The 21,338-nt window shown below is 36.8% G+C and overlaps 1 protein-coding gene across 1 annotated transcript in view; it reads right to left on the minus strand.

Annotated features, from left to right (window-relative positions):
• LOC129253063 (dopamine receptor 2) overlaps positions 1-21,338 on the minus strand; it is a 31,501-nt gene that overhangs the window by 4,225 nt on the left and 5,938 nt on the right. Inside the window, exons 2-4 of the mRNA XM_054891302.1 lie at positions 8,815-8,917; positions 8,448-8,573; positions 4,062-4,245 (exon numbers count right to left, since the gene is read on the minus strand). Coding sequence (XP_054747277.1) covers positions 4,062-4,245; positions 8,448-8,573; positions 8,815-8,917 — 413 coding nt within the window. The remainder of the gene's footprint in view (positions 1-4,061; positions 4,246-8,447; positions 8,574-8,814; positions 8,918-21,338) is intronic.

Genomic DNA, 21,338 nt, shown 5'->3' on the forward strand with positions numbered 1-21,338 from the left:
ATAAATAAGGCTGCCAGACTAACGAATATTCTAAACTAAATATAAAAAAAAAATTCCACCCTTTTTCAGGGAAAAAATTCGACTGTTGAATAATAATACGAACGCGATTTTCTTATCTTCACGACGAGTATTCTCGACATTATGCGAACAATTATCGTTTTGCTCTGACGAGTATACTCAACATAAACAGTTAAAGGGTTAATTTCATATAAATTAATAGCTTCCATTTAAAATTTTGATTGATTGAATTTATTTTAAAACTAGGCTCTAGAGCACTTTTTTAGAATAATGAGTTTTAGCATCCGAATTTATTAAGAACGTTGTGAGAAAAAAAATTAGTCTACCCTAATGTACACACAACTGCGCTAATATTACTGGCCGTGCGACAAAATTTTCACTAATTGTTTATTTTTTATTTAATTTTTAAACTTTTTTTATAGAAATACCAAAAACCATGGAAATTAAAGTCTCAAACTTTGTGCAAATTACAAAAAACATCAACAAATTTTTAGAAAAATTTAATAGTTTTTAATCAGAAATTAAAAGAAGTTTTATAAAATTAGAACTCATACTAGAATATTTTTTTTGTTTAATTTTTAAAATTTTTTTCATAAAAATATAGCTCCTACCACAACAAAAACCGTGTAAATTCAAGTCTCAAACTTTGTGCAAATTAAAAAAACATTAACAATTTTCAAAAAACTTGTATAGTTCTTAATTAGAAATTAAAAAAGTTTTATAAAAATAGAACTTTTATTATATTTTTTATCTAATTTTTAAACTTTTTCTATATAAACTTCTGCAAATAAAAAAACATCAAACAATGTTCATAAAAATTTTAGAGTTTTTGATAAGAAATTAAAAAAATTAAAAGAAAATAGAACTCATACTATTTTTTTTATTTAATTTTTAAACTTTTTTTATAAAAATATAGCCCATACTACAAAAAAAACCATATAATACCATGTTTCAAAATTTGTGCAAATTAAATAAACATTCTGCAAATTTTCTTCAAAATTTCACGCTTCTTAAGGGGGAACTCCACTATGAAAATTCAAAAAAATCGATTTTTTTGCATAAATTGTTAGTACAACTACTCAAGAAAATGTGGTAGAAATTTTAAAGCGAAATTCGCTTTATTCTCGATTCTATGTGCGCTTAAGTGAGCGCCCGTCGCGTCGGTTCGGCCCCGTAGCGCTTATGATACGATGCTTTATTTCAAACGCGTTTTTCTCGAAACGACTTTTTTTGATACGGTGGCAACGATTTCTCGAAGACTAATTAAGACCGATTTTAATTTTCTTTTTTTCAAAATTTTTGTTATCGCATTGGCTATGGTTGTACGTAGCCGATTTTCAAAATTTTGAAAATAACTATTTTTTTGGGCCTGTTGAAAATAAAAAAAATGGTGAAAAACACACATCGAAATTCAAATCACCACCATTTTGTCACAAAAAAACAAAAAAAACAAAAAACGGCTACGTACAACGATAGCCACTATTGTGTAGAATAATAAAACTTTTGTTTTTTTGATTTCAGATGATTATTCATTGCTGTATCGCTGCCACCAGATGACGTCATTTCTTTAACTCGTTACGTTTATTAACATAAATTTGTCAATTTTCAATATTTTTTAATAAAAATTTACATCAAGATAGTTTAATAATGGTCTATCGATAAGTTCGTGCGGTTTTACAACAGATGGCGTAACTTGATTATTATTCCATCGATCCACATTTCCAAACATTCATTGGAGAGCTACTGTCGTAAGGCACAAACGTCAGTATAAGTTTTTTATTTGAAGCGTAAACAACAATATTTTTACCACACTTGAAAATGTCGAATTTCGTGCCAAATAATGTGTTTTTGCGGGGAATTCTTCTTCATTATTTTAATATGAAGAAAAAAGCAGCCGAAAGTCATCGTATCTTGGTGGAAGTTTATGCTGAGCATGCTCTAGCTGAGCGAACGTGCCAGAAGTGGTTTGCACGCTTTAAAAGTGGTGATTTTGGCTTGGAAGACGAAGAACGCGAGGGTGCGCCGCCAAAGTTCATGGATACCGAATTGGAGGAATTGCTCGATCAAGATCCGGCTCAAACGCAAGAAGAGGTTGCAAAAACTTTGGGAGTTGATCAATCAACCATTTCCAAACGTTTAAAAGCCATGGGAATGATCCGAAAGGTAGGCCATTGGGTGCCGTATGAATTGAAGCCAAGAGACGTTGAACGCCGTTTTATGGCATGCGAACAACTGCTTCAACGGCACAAAAGAAAGGGTTTTTTGCATCGAATTGTGACTGGCGATGAAAAGTGGGTCCATTACGACAATCCAAAACGTCGGGCAACGTATGGATACCCTGGCCATGCTTCAACATCGACGTCGGCGCAGAATATTCATGGCCTGAAGGTTATGCTGTGTATCTGGTGGGACCAGCTGGGTGTTGTGTATTATGAGCTACTGAAACCGAATGAAACGATTACGGGGGATGTCTACCGACGACAATTGATGCGTTTGAGCCGAGCACTGCGAGAAAAACGGCCGCAATACGCCGATAGACACGACAAAGTTATTTTGCAACATGACAATGCTCGGCCACATGTTGCACAAGTGGTCAAAACATACTTAGAAACGCTCAAATGGGATGTCCTACCCCACCCGCCGTATAGTCCAGACCTTGCGCCATCCGATTACTATCTCTTCCGATCGATGCAACATGGCCTGGCTGACCAGCACTTCCGTAATTACGATGAAGTCAAAAAATGGATCGATTCGTGGATTGCGGCAAAACCGACCGAATTTTTCACAAAGGGAATCCGTGAATTGCCAGAAAGATGGGAAAAAGTAGTAGTAAGCGATGGACAATACTTTGAATATTAAATTTGTAACCATTTTACGTCAATAAAGTTTCAAATTTCGAAAAAAAAACCGCACGAACTTAAACATAGTCCTATTACATATATTTATAATAAATTGCCTTTTGTCCGATCCTCGAATAATCATTCCCATTTACAAAAATAAATTCCCAAAAATCGACTATTTTTTGACCCCGCAGAGTGGCGTTCCCCCTTAATCAGAAATTAAAAAAATTTTATAAAATTTATTTATTTTACATCATTTCTTATCACTATATCAATTTTTTAGCAGAATTTTTAAAACATTAAAAAAATTCTGAGCTGTAACTTTATACTCCATTCACTTTTGGTGTAATAAAAATCAAGTTTCGAATTTTGTATAAAAACTATAAAAATTTCACAAAGTTAATATCCGAATTCCACGCATCGCAGTTAGAATTTTTGGAAAAATTTGTGGTCCGGCAGTTTTATAGCTCATTAAATTTTAGTATAATAAAGTTCAAGTTTGAAGCTCCTAGAAAATTGCACTGTTTTTTTTATCATTTTTTTCCTCGACGGTGTTGCGAGTTTTTCCCACATAAAAAAAAATTTCGTTAATTTTCCAAATTTTATTTTAATAGAGTACAAGCTCAAATTTTCTCAAAAATCTCGTCGATTTTTTATTATTATTATTTTTTTTGCTGACAATATTTGGTGCTTTCTTGCAAAAGAAAAACAAAAATGTCGAGCATTTGGTATATGGAGCAAAATGCATAACAACGTTAAAAAAAATATCTAAACATGAATGAGCTACCAAACTGCATACTCAGAGTTCTTCTACAAATTTTTATTAAAAAATTTAAATTTTTATTCAAAGTTTGTTGAAAATTTTTAAATTTTGTGCAAAGTTTGAAACTAAGTTGCTTTCTGCAAAAAAAAAAATATAAAATGATAACAAAATTATCAAAATTAAACAGGAAGCAGTTAAGTAGGCAAAACTTGTCAAAAAGTCCTAGCGCTCTAGTTATTTAATGCAGCGTATAAAAATATAGATTAGCGAAACCAAAGCAAAACTGCGTCTTATCGAGGCACTAGCTCCCGAGAGAAGTGAACAAGCAAAAAAAAAATTAAGATATATGTAAATATTTATGTAACTGTAGAACATTCAACATTTCCTCACCTGATGTCACCCACACACACACAACTCTAATTCGCTTACTTCTCACTCACCTTGTTATGCACACTAATGTCAGTCATGTGGTCATGGCGTGATGCAACGACACAAGAAATTCGCGCATAAACATAAATCATAACGGCCATCGGAATGAAAAATGAGCCCATGGCGGAGAAAATCACATATCCTTCGTTCTGGTTGTACCGGCATTCATTCAGATCTCGACGACCCGGCTCATACCTGTGATGCGGAATAAGAAGAAATAGAATGAAATGTTACCTAAATTAATTACATGAAAGAAAAAATGGACGCGAAAACAGAAGTGCATATGACCTTTTTTTTGTTTTTGGTTCTAACTCCATAATATTTTGAAAGGGATTTTTTGTTTATTAAGAAATGTGAAATTGTAATTCTAATCTTCATTTCATGTATGATAAATGTTCTTCTTCTCGATTCATTTGGGAAGCAGTTTGATGAAAAAAATATATTTTCCAATACATTCTGTCAAAAATATAGAGAATTGTTCATTTGAAAAGCGCGCGTTACACATGTCTAAATTTTTTTTGCTGGAATATTGGTACAACTATCCTCTATAGTGTCACAGAGTTTGAACGAGATCTGTCAATTAGCTTGTTTTTGGCATTTAATTATATCAGTCAACCGCAGGTGCGCTGTGCGATTTTCACTATGGATGAAAATATCGATGGATGAATTTCTCTTAAATTTTGTGTTTTGCACGGGATTTCGTTTGCCGAATCATTGAAAATATTGCAAAAAGCCTATGGCGAGTGTGCTTTATTGTATCAAAAACTCGAATCCCCGAGTGGTATAAGGCTTTTGCAGAGGGCCGAGAAGCTGTGGAAGATTTGCCCCGATCTGGTCGCCCATCTCATGTTGTTGTTGTTGTAGCAGCATAAACATTCCCCATACTTACATACGGTGAATGCTCCTGGAGTGACAGTCCTTGGCCGGATATAAATCCGGGTCGTTTTGGTAACGTTGAACCGACTGTCGTGGAAACGACAGATGAAAACGTCGACAAAGTCAAGAAAATGGTGCTGGAAAACCATCATTTAAGTTTGAGGGAGGTAGCTCGTGACCTTAGCGTGTCTCACGAATCAATTAGCAACATTTTACACCATCAATTGGGCATGAGACGCTAAGACGCGTGACTGCTCGTCTCGTTCCTAGAGAGTTGAATTTCTTTTATAATAAAAAAATTCATCCGAAGAAGACATTCTTGAGCAAATGAATTCGGACGCATCATACCAGTTGGGAGGGATATGAGTTTGACATGCAAACCAGTGGACAGGCGGCTGAATGGCGCTATCCACATGAACCGAAACCCAAAACACCACGTCAAAGTCGGTCAAAAGTGAAAGTCATGCTACTAGTTTTCTTTGATTACATTTGAAAGAGAATGTGCGTAAGAAACGGCCCAATTTGTGGAAAGTAAACTAATGGATCTTACACGATGATAACGCACCGTCTCACAAGGCTGATATTGTGAACGCTTTTTTCACAAAAAAATCGACAAGTATCATCGAAAAACCACCGTATTCACCGGATTTAGCACCCCGTGACTTTCTCCTTTTCCCAAAACTTAAATTGCCACTCCACGGACGCCGCTTTGAATCGACAGAGGCCATTAAGGAGAATTCGCTGAAACAGCTGAAGAAGATCTCTTCAAACGACTTTAAAAGGTAAAAGGTGCTTTGACGATTGGACTAATCGTTGGCATATGTATATTGCTTCGAATGGAGCCTATTTTGAAGGCGACAAAATAAATGTAGATGATTAAACATTTATTTTGCGGTACTTTTTTGGCAAAATGTATGAAGATCATTTCCATTAAAATCTGTGCCTACGTAAACAGACACAATTGGCATGTTTGGCCATTGGAAAATAAATTCGAAAATAAATGGCAATATATTAAGAACCCTTTAAATTTCTATTGCTTGGCATGCTAACAGCTTAAAAAAAATAAAAATAAAATCAAGCCAGCTGTTCCACTGCCACTACCCGCCAAATTTGACTTAGCTTACTTTGAATTTGTAAAAGAAACTCGAACTTAAAAGATCCTGCGACTACAACCGAAATGTCCGAAAAAGTAGTTATGGCAATTAAATGTATTCGCATCTGCTATATTTCAATGAAAACTCATTTCCACAAATTTGACCAGCTTTAAAAGAGAATCCAGTTAGTCTAGTGAATTGAGATGAGTTTCGTTGAGCAACACAGGCAATTTGTGAGTTGTTCTATTTTGATGTGGGAGTTCATTTGATGGCAATTAATTTTGAAGCGATTAAGATTACATAAATATGTAAAAGAGGCTGCGCCGCAAAATTAATCATCCAATTTTGTATTTCACATTTTTTTTACCATTTTGAGTGATGAAAATCTTTTGATTGATTGATGGAAAATTTTGATTTTTAAGTACTTCTTTACTTATTTGTTTGCATACTGCAGCTGTTGTACACCGCCATTTACAAAAATTATAAATCCATCGATAGGGGGGCTAATTTTTTTTTATTTAGGAAAATACTCATTAAGGATATTAACTAATAATCTCGCGTCTTCATCAAGATTTAGATGTCAATTTGTTAAATGCAGTTCTTGAGTAAACGGCAAAATGAAATCAACAGAAATTAATGGATTTGTTATGTGGCAATAGACTTGAAGTTCGAGTTTCAAAATCGACATTTGAATGGGTTTGTTACATACAAAGGGTGATCAGTTTAGAGGTATCGGATTTTCAAGTGAAATTGGACAACGAAACTTCAGATTGATTAGGCAATCTTTATTACTTTTATGTAGAATCATTCATATTTATTTTTTTAACGTAACTGTTTCAAAAACTCGCCGCAGCTACGCCGTAATTCGGCCATCCGTAAACACGAATTTTCAATGAGTCGCGACACGCTGTAGGACTTAGCCGGTATCTCGTGAGTAGCTTTAGCAATGTTGGTTTCCAATGCCGCAATCGAAGTTGGCCATTTACAGTTTGCATACCCACACAAATAAAAGTTCAAATATGTGATATCACACGATCTTGGTGGTCAATCCAATGGTCCGAGACGAGAGTTAAATTGCTCACCGAAACGACAACGCAGTGAATCCATGGTTTCACGAGCTGTATGGCAATTAGAGTCGGTTTGTTGGAACCAAATGTTATGGAGATCACAGATTTCACTTTCTGGCATCAAAAAGTTATCTATCATGGCGCAAGAGCGTTCGCCATTCACTTTTACATTGGCGCCAGCCTCGACTTTGAAGAAATATGGACCGTTGATTCCTCAAGCCCATTGCCCATATAGCCGAATCAAATGGTTATTTTCAATGGATGAAAAGACTCTCCTGCAATGGCTTTGGGTTGCTCTTCAGCCTTAATACCCAAATTTCGTTCATTGATGTAGTCATTAAGCCAAAAATTGGCCCCATCGCTGAACATCATAAGTTGGCCTGAGCGCGCGATGAACACTTTTCACAGAACGTCGATTTTCATACTAGAATTGCACGATTTGTAAACGTTGCTGAGGCGTAAGTCCTTCCATGATGAAATGGCGATGAATACTGAAAAAAATTATGTATTTAGTTTGACAGTAGTCACGCGTGATCTGTCAAAAACCCCCTATTGGAAAAAGAACATCCAATCTGATCACCCTTTACATTTTAATTTTAATTGCTTACGGTTAAGCAAATTTCGCTTACGATAGGTGACAACATAGAATTAAATGATACAAAAAATTAAAACAAAAAAAAATTATAATAAAATTTCGCTAGAATTATTCAGTTCCTATCAAACCTCGCCGTACCAGAATTAGTACACAAAATTGTTACGAAAGTCCTCATCAAAAATATTTGTATTGAGTAATTTCCATAGCTTCATATTTTGGCTATAAAGTTTGTTTAGGCAGCCAAGAATGGCCCTCCCACCGCCCAACGTACACGAAGCGCACAGTCCGCATGAGTAGGCATTATTTTTGTTTTGGCGCCAGGCCAAGTTAATACTAGAATAAAAATTAATTGAGTTATTAAAGTAGGCCGAAAAATGCTTGTCAGATTATAGGACATTTGCGTATGAAAGATTATTCACCGAAGGAACAAAGCATTTTTTTCTTTTGCGCTTTCACAACCTTTCCCAACTGCCCACTTCAATTACTATTATGGTGGTATTATGTTTGAAAAACAACAATAACAACATAAAAATTAAACGGCATAATTCAAGTAATTCATTGAAGTCATTTAACGTCCATAAAATGATTCCCCCTTCTTGCGTTCCCTTTGCCTTAATTTGCCATTATGACATTTTTGTGATTTATTTCTTGGGATGATATTTTGATGAAATGCTACAGAACGTACACTGTTATGTAGTGCTCCCTTATGATATTTAGCATTTAATGAACCAACTGTTAAATTTTCGTAAAAAGGTGCATACTTACCAACCCAACATCGGCGGGCATGTAATGGCCAATGCCAACACCCACACAACCAAAATCATGCAGAAGGCCAAACGCTTTGAACGCCTTTTGCGTGAATATGTCAAAGGTTGCGTAACTGCCAAGTACCTGTGGCGAAAAGGACAGAGAAATATAAAAAAATCACAAATAAATAGAGTTAAAGACGGTCTCTGGCAGAAAAGTGAAAAATGTGTGCACTTTCTGGCAACTGATACAGGAAATTAAGCTCAAAATTTATTGTTAATTGAAATTATTTTACAGGCTTATGCCTTTCGTATTTTTAGTTATTAAATAAACAACCAAATTTGAACTTTTTAAGAGACGTTCAACAGCTTTCTGTTGTACTTACCTATCCACGCTGATCGCGCAAAGACTCAAAATGGACGCCGTGCAGAGCAGGACATCGAGGGATATCCAAATGTCGCAGAGCACCCAACCCAGACGCCAGGAGCCTGAAAGGAGAGAAAACGGAAAAGACAAACATTTTCAGATGCCGCCCGCCAAGAAAAGTGTCAATAAAATGAAATTTAGAGTACTCTAATGCGTTTGTGTGTGTGTCCTTGCCGTGCTGCTTTTCATAGAAATACAATAATTTTCAGTTGAATAAGCAAATAATAGCAGACGATGGCATTGGCAAAGTAACGTTTTAACTTCACTGTAGGGAAAAGCTTTAGAAGGGTTCGTGGTTAGTAAAGCTGCATATTCAGAATATCTTCAGCTAGGTTGGTAGGTAGGTAGGTTAGATGGCAAGAGAACCACGGGTACACTGTAAGCAGCGCTAAAGTGCTGCTTTGATACCGTCAAATTACCAAAAAGTTACAAAACTTAGAGGAAGAAAAAAAAACTCATCTACATCCATTCAGAGCTGTTGATGTAGTGGAGTAGTGTGCCCCAAAAGGCACACTAAGGAACTTCAAGCGCCTAGCCGCCATACCCGGATATTTGTAAAGAAAGTGTTCAATAGTCCCTTTATCTGCAGGCTCCTCACAGCTTCTGCAAGCGGGTTTGTACGGATGTCCTAGTTTCTCCGCTAGAGTTTCGATCACGCAGTGACCGGTGAACACCGCTATGAGCTTGGAAATTGATTGGCGGGGGATCCCCTTCACTGCAAGCGTCCTGCTTCTGTTGTGCTGAGGCCAAAGTGTTTTCGAGGTAGCACACGATGAGATAGAACTCCACCTTTTTTCGCGCGTTTTTTAGAAAGAAATTGTGAATTTTTACTTTAAAACAACTGTCAAGGTGTCCCCTAAGGGTGTCTAAGATGGGAACAACTGAAACCGTTTCTGTCGACGTCTTCCTAGCAAGCTCTTCGGCAATTTTATTCCCCTTTATGTTCCTATACCCTGGAATCCAGATAAGGGATATGTTTCCTGCACGTTCGAGACGTTTGATCTCCTCCTTATAGGAGTTGACTAAAAGAGAGCTGCTTCAGCTAGCAAAGTATAAAAATTCAAGGCTAATATTAAGTTTATATTCAGCTGCAACACCTCACGATTCATTTATAAAACGCAGTTTTAGTGACGCCAACCTTGATTCAACGCAGAAACGACCAGCATTGCAAGGTTGTTCTTAAATTTGTGACCTAAATTGAGCCCCAGAGAGAATACATTTCCGTTGGCATTAGTTGGTACTAATCGCTGCTGGAGTACTTATTTACGGAACCTTCAGACATAGCTTAATAGGAGCGCAGGTTGCACAGACTTCGTGACTACGTGCTTTAATTGGAAGAATTTTCATATTACAATTGAAGAGGAGGAATGGCACGAAGGCATGAAGCCTGAGGACTTTTCATATTTACATAGACAACTGTAAAACTTTGTACGGAGTGGAAGCGGATATTTACTGCTCAAACCTACGCACCAGGCAGGCAATCAAGCTACCGGACCAGAGCAATATTTTCCAAGTGGAAGCTTTTGCTGTTGAGAAAGCCGCGGAGCTAGCTTACACAAAAATTGAAAATAACTCAATAATTACAAGGAGAAGTCCAAAATAAAAAAAAATGGTTTGTATACATATATTTCCTATAAATAATAATAATAATAATAAACAAGACTGGCGTCATAAAACTGTTTTTGATGAGCTTGATGATATTCGGTCTAGTGGAAGAGAAGTTATTCATCTAAGGTGTCAGTATGTTTGTGTCATCGGTACAAAAATGAGTTTCGAACAAAGAGTTAATATCAAATTTTGTTTTAAAATCGGTAAAACGTTCACCCAAACATTTGAGTTTTGTGGCGATGATTGTCTATCTAGTGACAGAGTTCATAAGTGGTTTACACGTTTCAGAGATGATTGTGAGGATATAAATGACAATGAAATACGGGCCGCCCAAAATCAGTAGTCACCGAAAACTCCATCGAAATTGTTCGTAAGTTTACCAAAAATGAATCGAAACCATCGTTGAAGTTCATGGAATCGGAGTTGAATATCTCCAAAACATCGAATTATTGCATTTTGACTGATCATTTGGGCTTACGAAACGTCTGCGGTCGTTTCATTCCGCACAACTTAACTGAGGACGAAAAATTGCTCAGAATTCAACATTCGAAAGGATTCATCAAAGAGGTGAGAAAAGACGAGAACTTCCTTTACAGCATTGTAACTGGTGATGAAACGTGGTGTTTCCAACATGAACCTGAAACTAAGCGTCAAAGTGCTGAAGGAAAGGCTCCAGACGAGCCACCACCCAAGAAATTCGTTTGAAGAAGTCAGAAATCAAGTCGATGCTCATTTGTATTTAGAATTCCAAAGGAATTGTCCAGAAGGAGTTCGTGCCAACGGGCCAAACCGTCACTGCAGTTTTGCCCATCCAAAAGATTTGTACCCACATCCTGAGGGATATTCCGGTCAATGACCAGAAACACTCTTTCGGAAGGCTTTTAGATCGCGCAGAACAGTGCATCTAGGACAGATGCACAGACTTTGTGCGTTCTTACAAGATAGGCATTGCTAGCAACGACAAATGCAAGAAGTGCAAAGAAGATTTAGAAGAAACTTTAGAGCACCTTCTACGTTATGAAAAACGAGCTCGAAGTACCTGGAAGCCCCACAGTTTGAGGCTCTGGAGGATATCTCAAAAATGGATCTTTCAGCGCTGCTTAGATTTGCTAAAAGCTAAAAGCGTTGACATCCTACGTGATGTCTATTTTAAATCTTAGTAGTCAGTTTCCATCTAGTATCGGGAGGAACGAAAAAGTCTATGCGTGGCTAGCCGGGTTTAGCTAACCTAACCTATGTAAAGCGTTTTTCAATAGGTGCGCTTCAATTTTTTCCGATAGGGAGGGCGAACGACGCAATATTTTGTATTTTTCGCTTGTCATTTGTAAACTTCATTAGTATACATTTCATCATGGAACGCTACACACTTGAGCAACGATTTCAAATCGTGCAAATTTTTTATGAAAATAATCGTTCTGTTGCTGCTACTTTAAGAGCAGATTTTCCAAAAAATCATCTTCAGTGATGAAGCTCACTTTTGGCTCAATGGCTTTGTCAACAAGCAAAATATGCGTTACTGGGCAGAAAGCAATCCACACGTGATTCATGAGGCACCGTTGCATCCCGAAAAAATCACTGTTTGGTGCGGTTTACATGCCGGCGGCGTAATTGGCCCATATTTTTTCGTTGACGAGAACGATCGCCACGTTACTGTGAATGGAAATCGATACCGCGACATGATAAACGATTATTTTTGGCCGCAATTGAATGGTATGGACTTAGACGACATGTGGTTTCAACAGGACGGGGCCACAAGCCACACAGCACACGCTACAATTGATTTGTTGAAGAGTAAGTTCGATGAGCGCATTATTTCCAGAAATGGACCGGTCGAATGGCCGCCGCGCTCGTGTGATTTGACGCCTCTAGACTATTTTCTTTGGGGTTATGTGAAGTCATTGGTCTACAGTAACAAGCCGGCGACGATTTGTGAGCTCAGAGCCAATATTGAACGCGAAATTGCTGGAATTTCGGCTGATTTATGCAAAAGAGTGGTCGAAAATTGGGTTCAACGATTGGACTTCGTAAAACGTGCACGCGGTGGTCAAAAAAATCAAACCGTTTGTGTTTTATTAAAAAAAAAGTTGAAGCGCTCTTACTGAAAAACGGTTTACGTACATATACAGTGCTGGGCACAACTGAATGCGTGTTGATTATTTTCTTTTTTTTATATTTAAACAACTTTTCAAATTCATATTTCTTTCTGATTTTAATTAAAAAATATTGCTCATTTGGAATTTAAATAAAATTTTTGTTTTTTTTGTATTTTCAGTCTGAAATTTTAGAAAATATTCGGCTATGCATTGATATGGCCCATACGATTTTAGTAAAATAAGTCAAAATTTTAGTGGCTTAGATATTTAATACTTTTTTCTAACCACACTTTGCAAATTCTTCATATAAAGCCGATGTTTTTATAGAAGAAAATGCTCAAGATTATTCAAGAAAATTAAATGAATTAATAGCAGTTTTTATAGACTTCACTTTATATATTAAAAAACCCGCTAGAGTTGCCACCACAAAAAAATTTCGTTTTTAATTCATCGAGGTTTTTAAACAGTGCAAATTTGCAAAATTCAATGGGCTACAAAACCGCATACTTTTTTCATACAAATTGTTTTGAAAATTTACATTAAAAAGTTCAAAATTAAGATTTTTTTTACTTCCTTCAGGAATGCACAATATTTTTTAAATAAAATAACAAATAAATTTTAACTAGAAAAGCAAATCATTACGCACTCTGGTACGTTTGCCACTCTACGTATTTATAAATATTAGAAACGGGTGAATTATGACCGATAATTGCTGTTTGCATTTTTCGCATTTGGTAAGCAAACTTTCTAACTCAAAACATTTTAGTTGGCTAAGAAGAAATACTAAATGTTGATAAGCTGAGATGTATAAAACTTGCGCGCCAACTGGTGAAGGGCTGCTGCCTCACTTCCCAAAAACACACATCGCAAGTGCCAGTTGTCGAAATGAAACTCGTAATAAGCGCATCGCCAGTAATTCGCAGCCAAACTTAGCCAATTAGACAATAGGTATTGTAGACATTCTACTCTTGGATATTAAGAAAAAGGCTCTCAATTATATTTTCTATTTACCTTTTTTCTCGCAGGAACTTCTCTATTTAAACATTTACTAAAGGATTACAATCTACAATTATTCTATTATTTTAGGCTAACTGCCTGAAAGTTTCAGATTAAGTTTGTGATATTCTTTTATATTTACAAATGGTTGAAAAAACATATACTCGTAGAACAAAAAATAAAAAATAATAACAGATCACATAAATTATTACTATGTATGTCAAGCTAGGTAGGTAGGTGGGATGACTGTCGCAATGACACACTTAGACCCTTCGTAGGTCCATTGTGATACCACTGGAAGTTATCCTTACCTTATGGGTTCCTTTTCAAACCCTCCGGTAGCTTTAATAAACGAGCAAAGCTTCGTTAGTTTAAGATGCACTATGTCCGCTTGATCAGTTAAAAATGCCATGTCAAGAGTGCGAAGCCTCCTTGTCGCTAAGCTTTCACACTCACATAAAAGGTATCTGTCTGTTTCCTCTTCTTCTGTATTAAGACAGCTTCTACAGGAATCGAAGTACGGGAGTCCTAACCTAGCATGGCTGCCTATCAGACAATGACCAGTTAATACCCCTATCATGTTTCTTATAGTTTCTCTGTTAAATCTTAACAAGCTTTTTGATCGTCTGCTGTTCAATTTCGGCCATGTCTGCCTGCGTAATTCGCATGTTGAGAGGTTTTGCCAACTTGTGTTTACCTTATTGATGGTTTTCATATCTATCAGTAGTTTGCAAGTGGCTACAGGCATAGGTATCAGCCTCTTATCCGGTTGGAGATCTGGCGTTGTACCGGTTCGAGCAAGTTCATCTGCCTTGCAGTTCCCTGCTATATTCCTGTGGTCTGGCACATAAATAAGGTGTACTTTGTTTCAGATCAGTCCATAAATTCGTGCGTTTTTTTAAGGTGGTTTTAAAATTAATAAAAAAGATGTTTAAAGTATTTATTAATCAATAATATATTTTTCTTCATTATTTACGACGTTTAGGCAAATTTTTAATTCCCTGCTCAAAAAATTGTTTGTCCTTCGAGCCAAAATACGCTTCGATATCCCTTTGTATAGCTTCTTTTGAGGAGTAGTTCTTGTTACTCATGTGAGATTGAAGTCCATTGAAAAGGTGATATGAGGTATCAGGTCTTGCGTTGTCGTGGTGAAACAAAACTTTGCGTCGATTCACTAAAGACGCTCGCTTTTTGTTAAGTGCCTCATTCAGGTTTGATAGCTGATGGGAATAATAATCAGCAGTTATCGTCTGATTTGGTTCCAGAAGTTCATAATAAACAATACCGGCCATATCCCACCAAATGGACAGGAGAATCCTCTTGGAGTGAAGGCCATCTCTAGGGGTCGGTTCTGGTGTTTCATTTTCATCTAACCATTGGCGTTTGCGAACAGGATTATTGTAAAGGGCCCATTTTTCATCACCAGTAACGATACGGTTCAAAGAACTTTCATTTTCAAGCCGTTGTAGCAGCTGAGAACACACATTCACTCTCTGCTGAAGGTTGGCGACGGAAAGTCTATGCGGAACCCATTTTCCCAGCTTTTAAACCTTTCCCAACTGAACCAGATGCCTGTGAACTGTTCCATGCGATGAATTTAACCTCTGAGCTATAATATCGACTGTCAACTTTGGCTCAGCTTCCACGAGTTCGAGCAAGGCGTCGGAGTTAAAGACCTTAGGACGACCAGCGCGCGGGGCATCCTCCAGGTCGCAGTTACCACTTCGGAATATTGAAAACCACTTTGGCGCAGTCCTTACACTCACGGTATCCTCTACGTGAACAGTGTTTATTTCTGCAGCAACAGTTCTAGCATTTTCACCACTTTTTAAAAAAAAGTACAAAAAATGCCTCTTATACGCGTTCGAGGACTCCATTTTATTTTTTAACAACACGTGCTTCTATCTGCGATTAAAATCACTTGTTAAATGCACAATATATTAAAGAAAGTATAAATAGTTCCGTTATATTCCGCGAATAATTTTTTGTATGCAAAAATCGGACAAAAGTGAAATTATGGGTAAAATACGCACGAACTTATGGGCAGACCTGAAAGTATTTAGATACGTCATTTAGAAGTTTAAAACATTCTATGACTGTTTTTGTCGAGTGTATTTTAGATTCTAGCGCTTTTATTGCTGCTTGACTCTTGAAGTATATGAAGACTTCATTTGTGGATAATACTCTCGTTTTTATTACCGTAAGTCCCTCTTTTATGGCAGTGACTTCCGCCTGAAATACTCTGCAATGATCAGGTAGGCGAAATGATTGGCCAACTCCGAGTTTATCGGAGTAAGCCACTCCACCTACTATGTTGTCTAATTTTGAGCCATCTGTGCAGATGTTTATATCATTTTCCTTTAACAATAAACCCGTTAGCCTGTCTTCTTTGGAAGGAAATACTGTGACGAAGGATTTGTTTAAGTTGATATCCTTGGCCTTACAGAAATCCATTGTACCAGGAATGTAGGAGAATTTTTCAAAATTGAAGAGTGTCATCTCTGGTTCGTTCTGGGTAGACCGATTTTTCTTAATCTGAGAGCTGCCTTGGCAGCTGTTTTCTTACCGAATTACTCTATTGGTAATAGGTTAGGCATAATACTTAGTGTCTCTGTGGGTATAGTCCTGAGGGCCCCGCACATGCAAAGACAGGCCATTCTTTGTACATGCACCATGGTTTGTTTACTATATAACTTTTCTAAAGCCGACCACCATACTAGTACCCCGTGTGTTAGGATTGGTCTTACAATTGCTGTGTAAAGACAATATAACAGTTTTTTATTCTTAAGATTGTCTAAAAACAAAAGTATGAACACAGACAAGGGCTCAGAAGTAAAAGTATTAAGAGGCTGCATATTGAACATTAGTGAGATATCCTTCCATTTTTCCCCCTAATGAGCGCCGAGCCGTACAGTCCACTCAGCAAGAATGCGTCACAGGCTTGACTTGGTAAAAAGAAAAAAAACAATACAAATACAAGCAAGACAAAATACATATCCACTCGGAGTGTATGTAGATATTACGGATGCAAATCTATTTCGAATTGAGTCATATAATTGTGTGAGTGTGTGGCGGCAAAAAATTAAATTTTTTAATAAAGAGACGTAGAAGTCTCTCAACTCTCAACTGAGTCGTTTTCATCGACACCTTGCGCGCCATAAGAAATCATCGATCTTGAGCACGCATCATCGATTTTTAGTTTAGTTGAAATGCAGATTCGAGAATTACGGGTTACACACATTCTGCTCTATGAACCAAATATAGTTTTTCGGAAAGGGGATAAAAAATAAAAATACATGTGTATCGGCGATTTTCATGTACACGTCACAAACGAGCAATTCTTGTATGCACATCTGTATAGCCACACGATCTCAGGATTAGCTTAACGGATTTGAATGAAATTGGGCACACAGATAGTGTATCACATTTCTAGACTTTTCACCTAGGTGTTGCCACTGACAATGTTTCACAGGGTTGCCACCTGTTCGAAATTAAAAAAAAAAAAATTCCATGAGATATGCCGATGTGGGTATCAAAAGAAAGGTATTTCACTCCGCATTACAATAGAGATATAAAACCCCGAATTTTTTTATTCGCCACTCCTCTGAAATATGAGGGCCAGGTTTTTTCCCCGATCTTCGTGCAATTTAAAAAAATCGTCATATGGAATACTGCTACGTCGATCACGACCGGCTGTTATTTTAAAATCAGCCGCCACTATATTCCACTGCTTAAAGCATGATGCAAAGAGTTCGGCTGTTCTCTTTGACAAATTTCCTTCTCGTACAAAGTCATTGAAGTCGGCTTGCGTTACTAAATGCGGCACTGCAGTCCAAAGTTCACTGGGTGTTGGTACAAATTCCGATACTTCTGGTTTCCCGCATCTCGCATTCGATGCAAGAAATGTTGATAGCATTGTTGGTGCTACTGTTGGTTCTCCATCCCTTAATTCGGGAACACCATAAAAAATCTCCATTGAAGCCGCTATACGTTCTTCTGGTGAGTACAGAACCGCTGGAATAACCTATTCTACATTAGCGTAGCGAATTTTGTTGCGGCGAAAGTATTGGTACCCTTTAGTTTGAGTAAAAGTTACGCAAAAGTAGCACAGTTCACTGCAGTGCTCCGTACGTGGTAGCCAAATTGTTGGTACAGAGTACTTTATTGTTGACCTTCCATCAGTAAACTTACATAAATTTCTATAGCAATAGTCGCACACGACTTCCGGAGTATACCACAAGTAAGGAACATAAGCAGTCTTGAATATTTTCTGAAACGAATTAACCACTGTTTTCGTAATATTTTTAAATTTTTTACTTGGTGCGAATAAGCCACAAACGTAACAAAAGTTATTTCGAGTCGGGCACTGCATTTTTCGTAAGATGAAATATACAGAAAGACGTTTTCGCGCAACAGAACTTAAAACAATTGTCAAAGTATATGTCTCCTAGTAGCGCAACTGTCAGATGATCGGAACTTCCGGAACTGTAACAAACACACAAACGGCACAGAGTGTGTTGTATGAAACAATAAATTAAAGGCTAATAAGTTGTTTAAATTAGAGTCCCTTCAAGTTATGCCGAAAATTTAGAAAAAAAATTTTTTTTTAGAAAAAAAAATTCAAGAAAATCTGAGAATTGATAAATTTTTTTTTTTGAATTTTACATAATAAAAACATTTCCACGAGTCTGCCTGCAGAAATTCAGCGCGATTGGAACACGGAAAAAGGGTTAAAAATGTATCCAAAGTTTTTCACACAGGCGGACTACGAGCTCTATATTTTATATATAAAAAAAAAATTCTGACGTGCACATGAAACGATACACGTTATTTTGATTTTTTCTCCCCTTTCCGAAAAAGTATATTTGGTTCATAGGACAGAAAAAAAGTTCGTTTTTATAACGCAGTGTTATTAATGTATTTATGAGAAGTAGCATTGATAGCGGATTTAGAATCAGCGAGCTGCAGATTTAAGTGTTTCGTATAAGAGAGTTTGTAGCGATGACGATTATGTATTCGAGCCTCTTCGTATTATGCTAGAAATAAGTTAAATTACTTTGTCGCCAAAATTATCAATTAACGAGTTTCTCGTTGCATTTAAAAGTGAATTTAAATGTGAAACAATTGACGTCGTATCCGAAATTGCCTTAAGGAAATGCCTTGCCTTCAAATTGCCTTCAATCAAGCTTGTTGGCTTCTGATTCAAAAATTCCATTTTGACAGAAAATCTTTTTTCGAAATTCATTGATATAAAATTATTGTAATAAATGTAGTTTAACCAAAATTATGCACTTAAGAAAGGTTAGCTCACATTTTTTAGGTATAAAAATAAATAATAAATAAATACTCAGCCTCGTATTTGTGGCGTGCGTTTTGATGTTATTCCGCTAATGGAGGACCCTACACTTTCATGCCACCTTCGAGCGGCAGATATTTTTTATGAGAAACTTTTTCTGGCCAGAAATACACTTGGAGGTTTGTCATTGCTTGCCGCGGGGCGACCGCTATTAGAAAAAACTGTTTCTATCATTTGGTGTTTCGTGCACGGGGATTCGAACTTACGCACTCCCGAATGGCAGCGACGCACCAACTCATTCGGCTTGTTTGTTTGCTTACCAACGTTGATAAAATTGTTATTAAGTTCATCAAGGTCAACTTCACACTCGGGACTTTCTTTAACATGAATTTTAAAGTTTTTTAGGCTGCGCCACCGTTCTCTTGAGGGAAGTGATGGATGAAGTTTTAAGTATCTATTATAGGGTGGGCCATGGAAAATATGCTTTTTGAATCGGCTATAAAAAAAAACTAATGAATATTGTTTCAAACTTTTTTTTTTATTTTGAAGATTGAACATTGTCATTTATGAATGAAAAATAATATCGTTCAAATGACTGCCACGACTGGCTTTACAGTAGGCCATTCGATCAACTCAATTTTTAAGCACATTTTCGATTGTTTGGGTTCCAATTTCATGAATGGCAACTTCGATTTCGTGTTTTGAAGCATCAATCGTCTCTGGATGGTTCGCATAGCATTTGTCCTTAACGGCTCTCCACAAAACATAGTCCAACGGGCGGCGGCCAATTGATATCGCAATTTCGGCTGATTATTCGGTTTTCACAAACGGTAGCCAAAAGTTCAAGTGTAACTTTGGCAGTGTGACAAGTTGCACCGTCCTGTTGAAACCAAATGTCGTCCATGTTATCCTCTTCAATTTTTGGAAACAACTCGTTGAGCATGTCACGGTAACGCTCGCCATTTACTGTAACCGCGGCTCCTCGCTGATTTTCGAAAAAAAAAAATGGCCTGATGATGCCGCCAGACCAAAAGCCGCACCTAACAGTGGCTCGTTGTGGATGCATTTGCTTCTCTACAGTAACGTGTGGATTTCCTGAGCCCCAAATCCGACAATTTTGCTTATTGACGTAGCCACCGATGTGAAAATCTGAAAAGAAGAAGAATACTCACCACTTTGGAAATAGGTTTTCAATATTTCCCAATTTTGTTCAAGCGTATAGCGTCCCATTTCTTAAATCTCAAACCTTTAAGTAAACTATGCACACATTTGACATGTCATTTGTGTTACCATTCTCAAAAAATTGGTGGTTTAAAAAGCAAACGCTATATGGCCCACCCTGTACAACGCTTCGTTTCCTTTATTATAGCAGTAGTTTCGTTTCGGATTTTCTTATACCGGCGCCAAGAAGTATCCGTCTCCAGAAGTATTTTTCTCAATTTAGCATAAAATTTGTTGCGTTTTCTAATGGCAGATCAAACAAATTAAAACATTTACACAACAAAGTGGGTCATACACATTGAATACCGAGGACAATTTATGGTTGAGGGAGTCAAGTTTGTTAGCAACAGTACTAAGAAGCCAATATTCATTAAAATTCATAAAACTCATATTTAAATACAGAGAATTAACATTCAACGATAGCACATCTCGACACTTGTAACTGACACCTGAATCTGGACGATTCATTACAACATCTAAAGTACAAAATATTAAGTCGTGGTCGGTGACAACATCAACTCATTTCACTTATTTAGGGTTATTTATATTTTATACTTAAATAATAATACGATATTGAAACTCTTCAGGCGCATAGATATACAACACAAAACAAATATAAAACATTTTGTCTGCACAAATTCGTTTTGGTAAGGAAAAGTTAATTGCCCATTTACTAGTCAAATTTTAATTACAAACTTTTCTACTCGATTGTCAGCTGCACTACTTGAACATTTCTCCGGCAACACCGAATAATTACATACATACATATACGTATATACATGTATGTATGTGTGTACACTTTATACTTATGTATTATTAACTCAGCGCCGGCTCGCACGTTTTCGTCACAAGCCTTAAAAAGTTTCCTTCAGTGGATGACACCCTCGAGAAAAACATTGGAAATAATTAAACGCAAACTTATTTATTTGTATACATAGCAAGTTTTGCAAAGTTTTACACTTTCTTGTAGTGCAAACCATGGCTATTATATTCGTATTTACATATTTTGTTATAGGAATCTTCCGGCGACGGCTCAATCAGTACACTTCACGTGTAATTTCTCTGCAGTGTGGAAGTGTAGTGCAGCCCAATAAATGAGTTGCCTGGAGGAGCAAACTAGAAAAAAATTCAAACATGTTTAATAATTTTGCTGTTGGTATTTTGACAGCTAAAATCTATTGTGATTTTGTCTAACTTGGGGTGGTTTACGCTGTTTGCGCTGGCTTGTTTGCAACAACAAATTTATATCGACTTGCGTTTCGTGCTGAG

The sequence above is a fragment of the Anastrepha obliqua genome, chromosome 1, assembly GCF_027943255.1.
Source record: "Anastrepha obliqua isolate idAnaObli1 chromosome 1, idAnaObli1_1.0, whole genome shotgun sequence".
Taxonomy (NCBI): Eukaryota; Metazoa; Arthropoda; class Insecta; order Diptera; family Tephritidae; genus Anastrepha; species Anastrepha obliqua.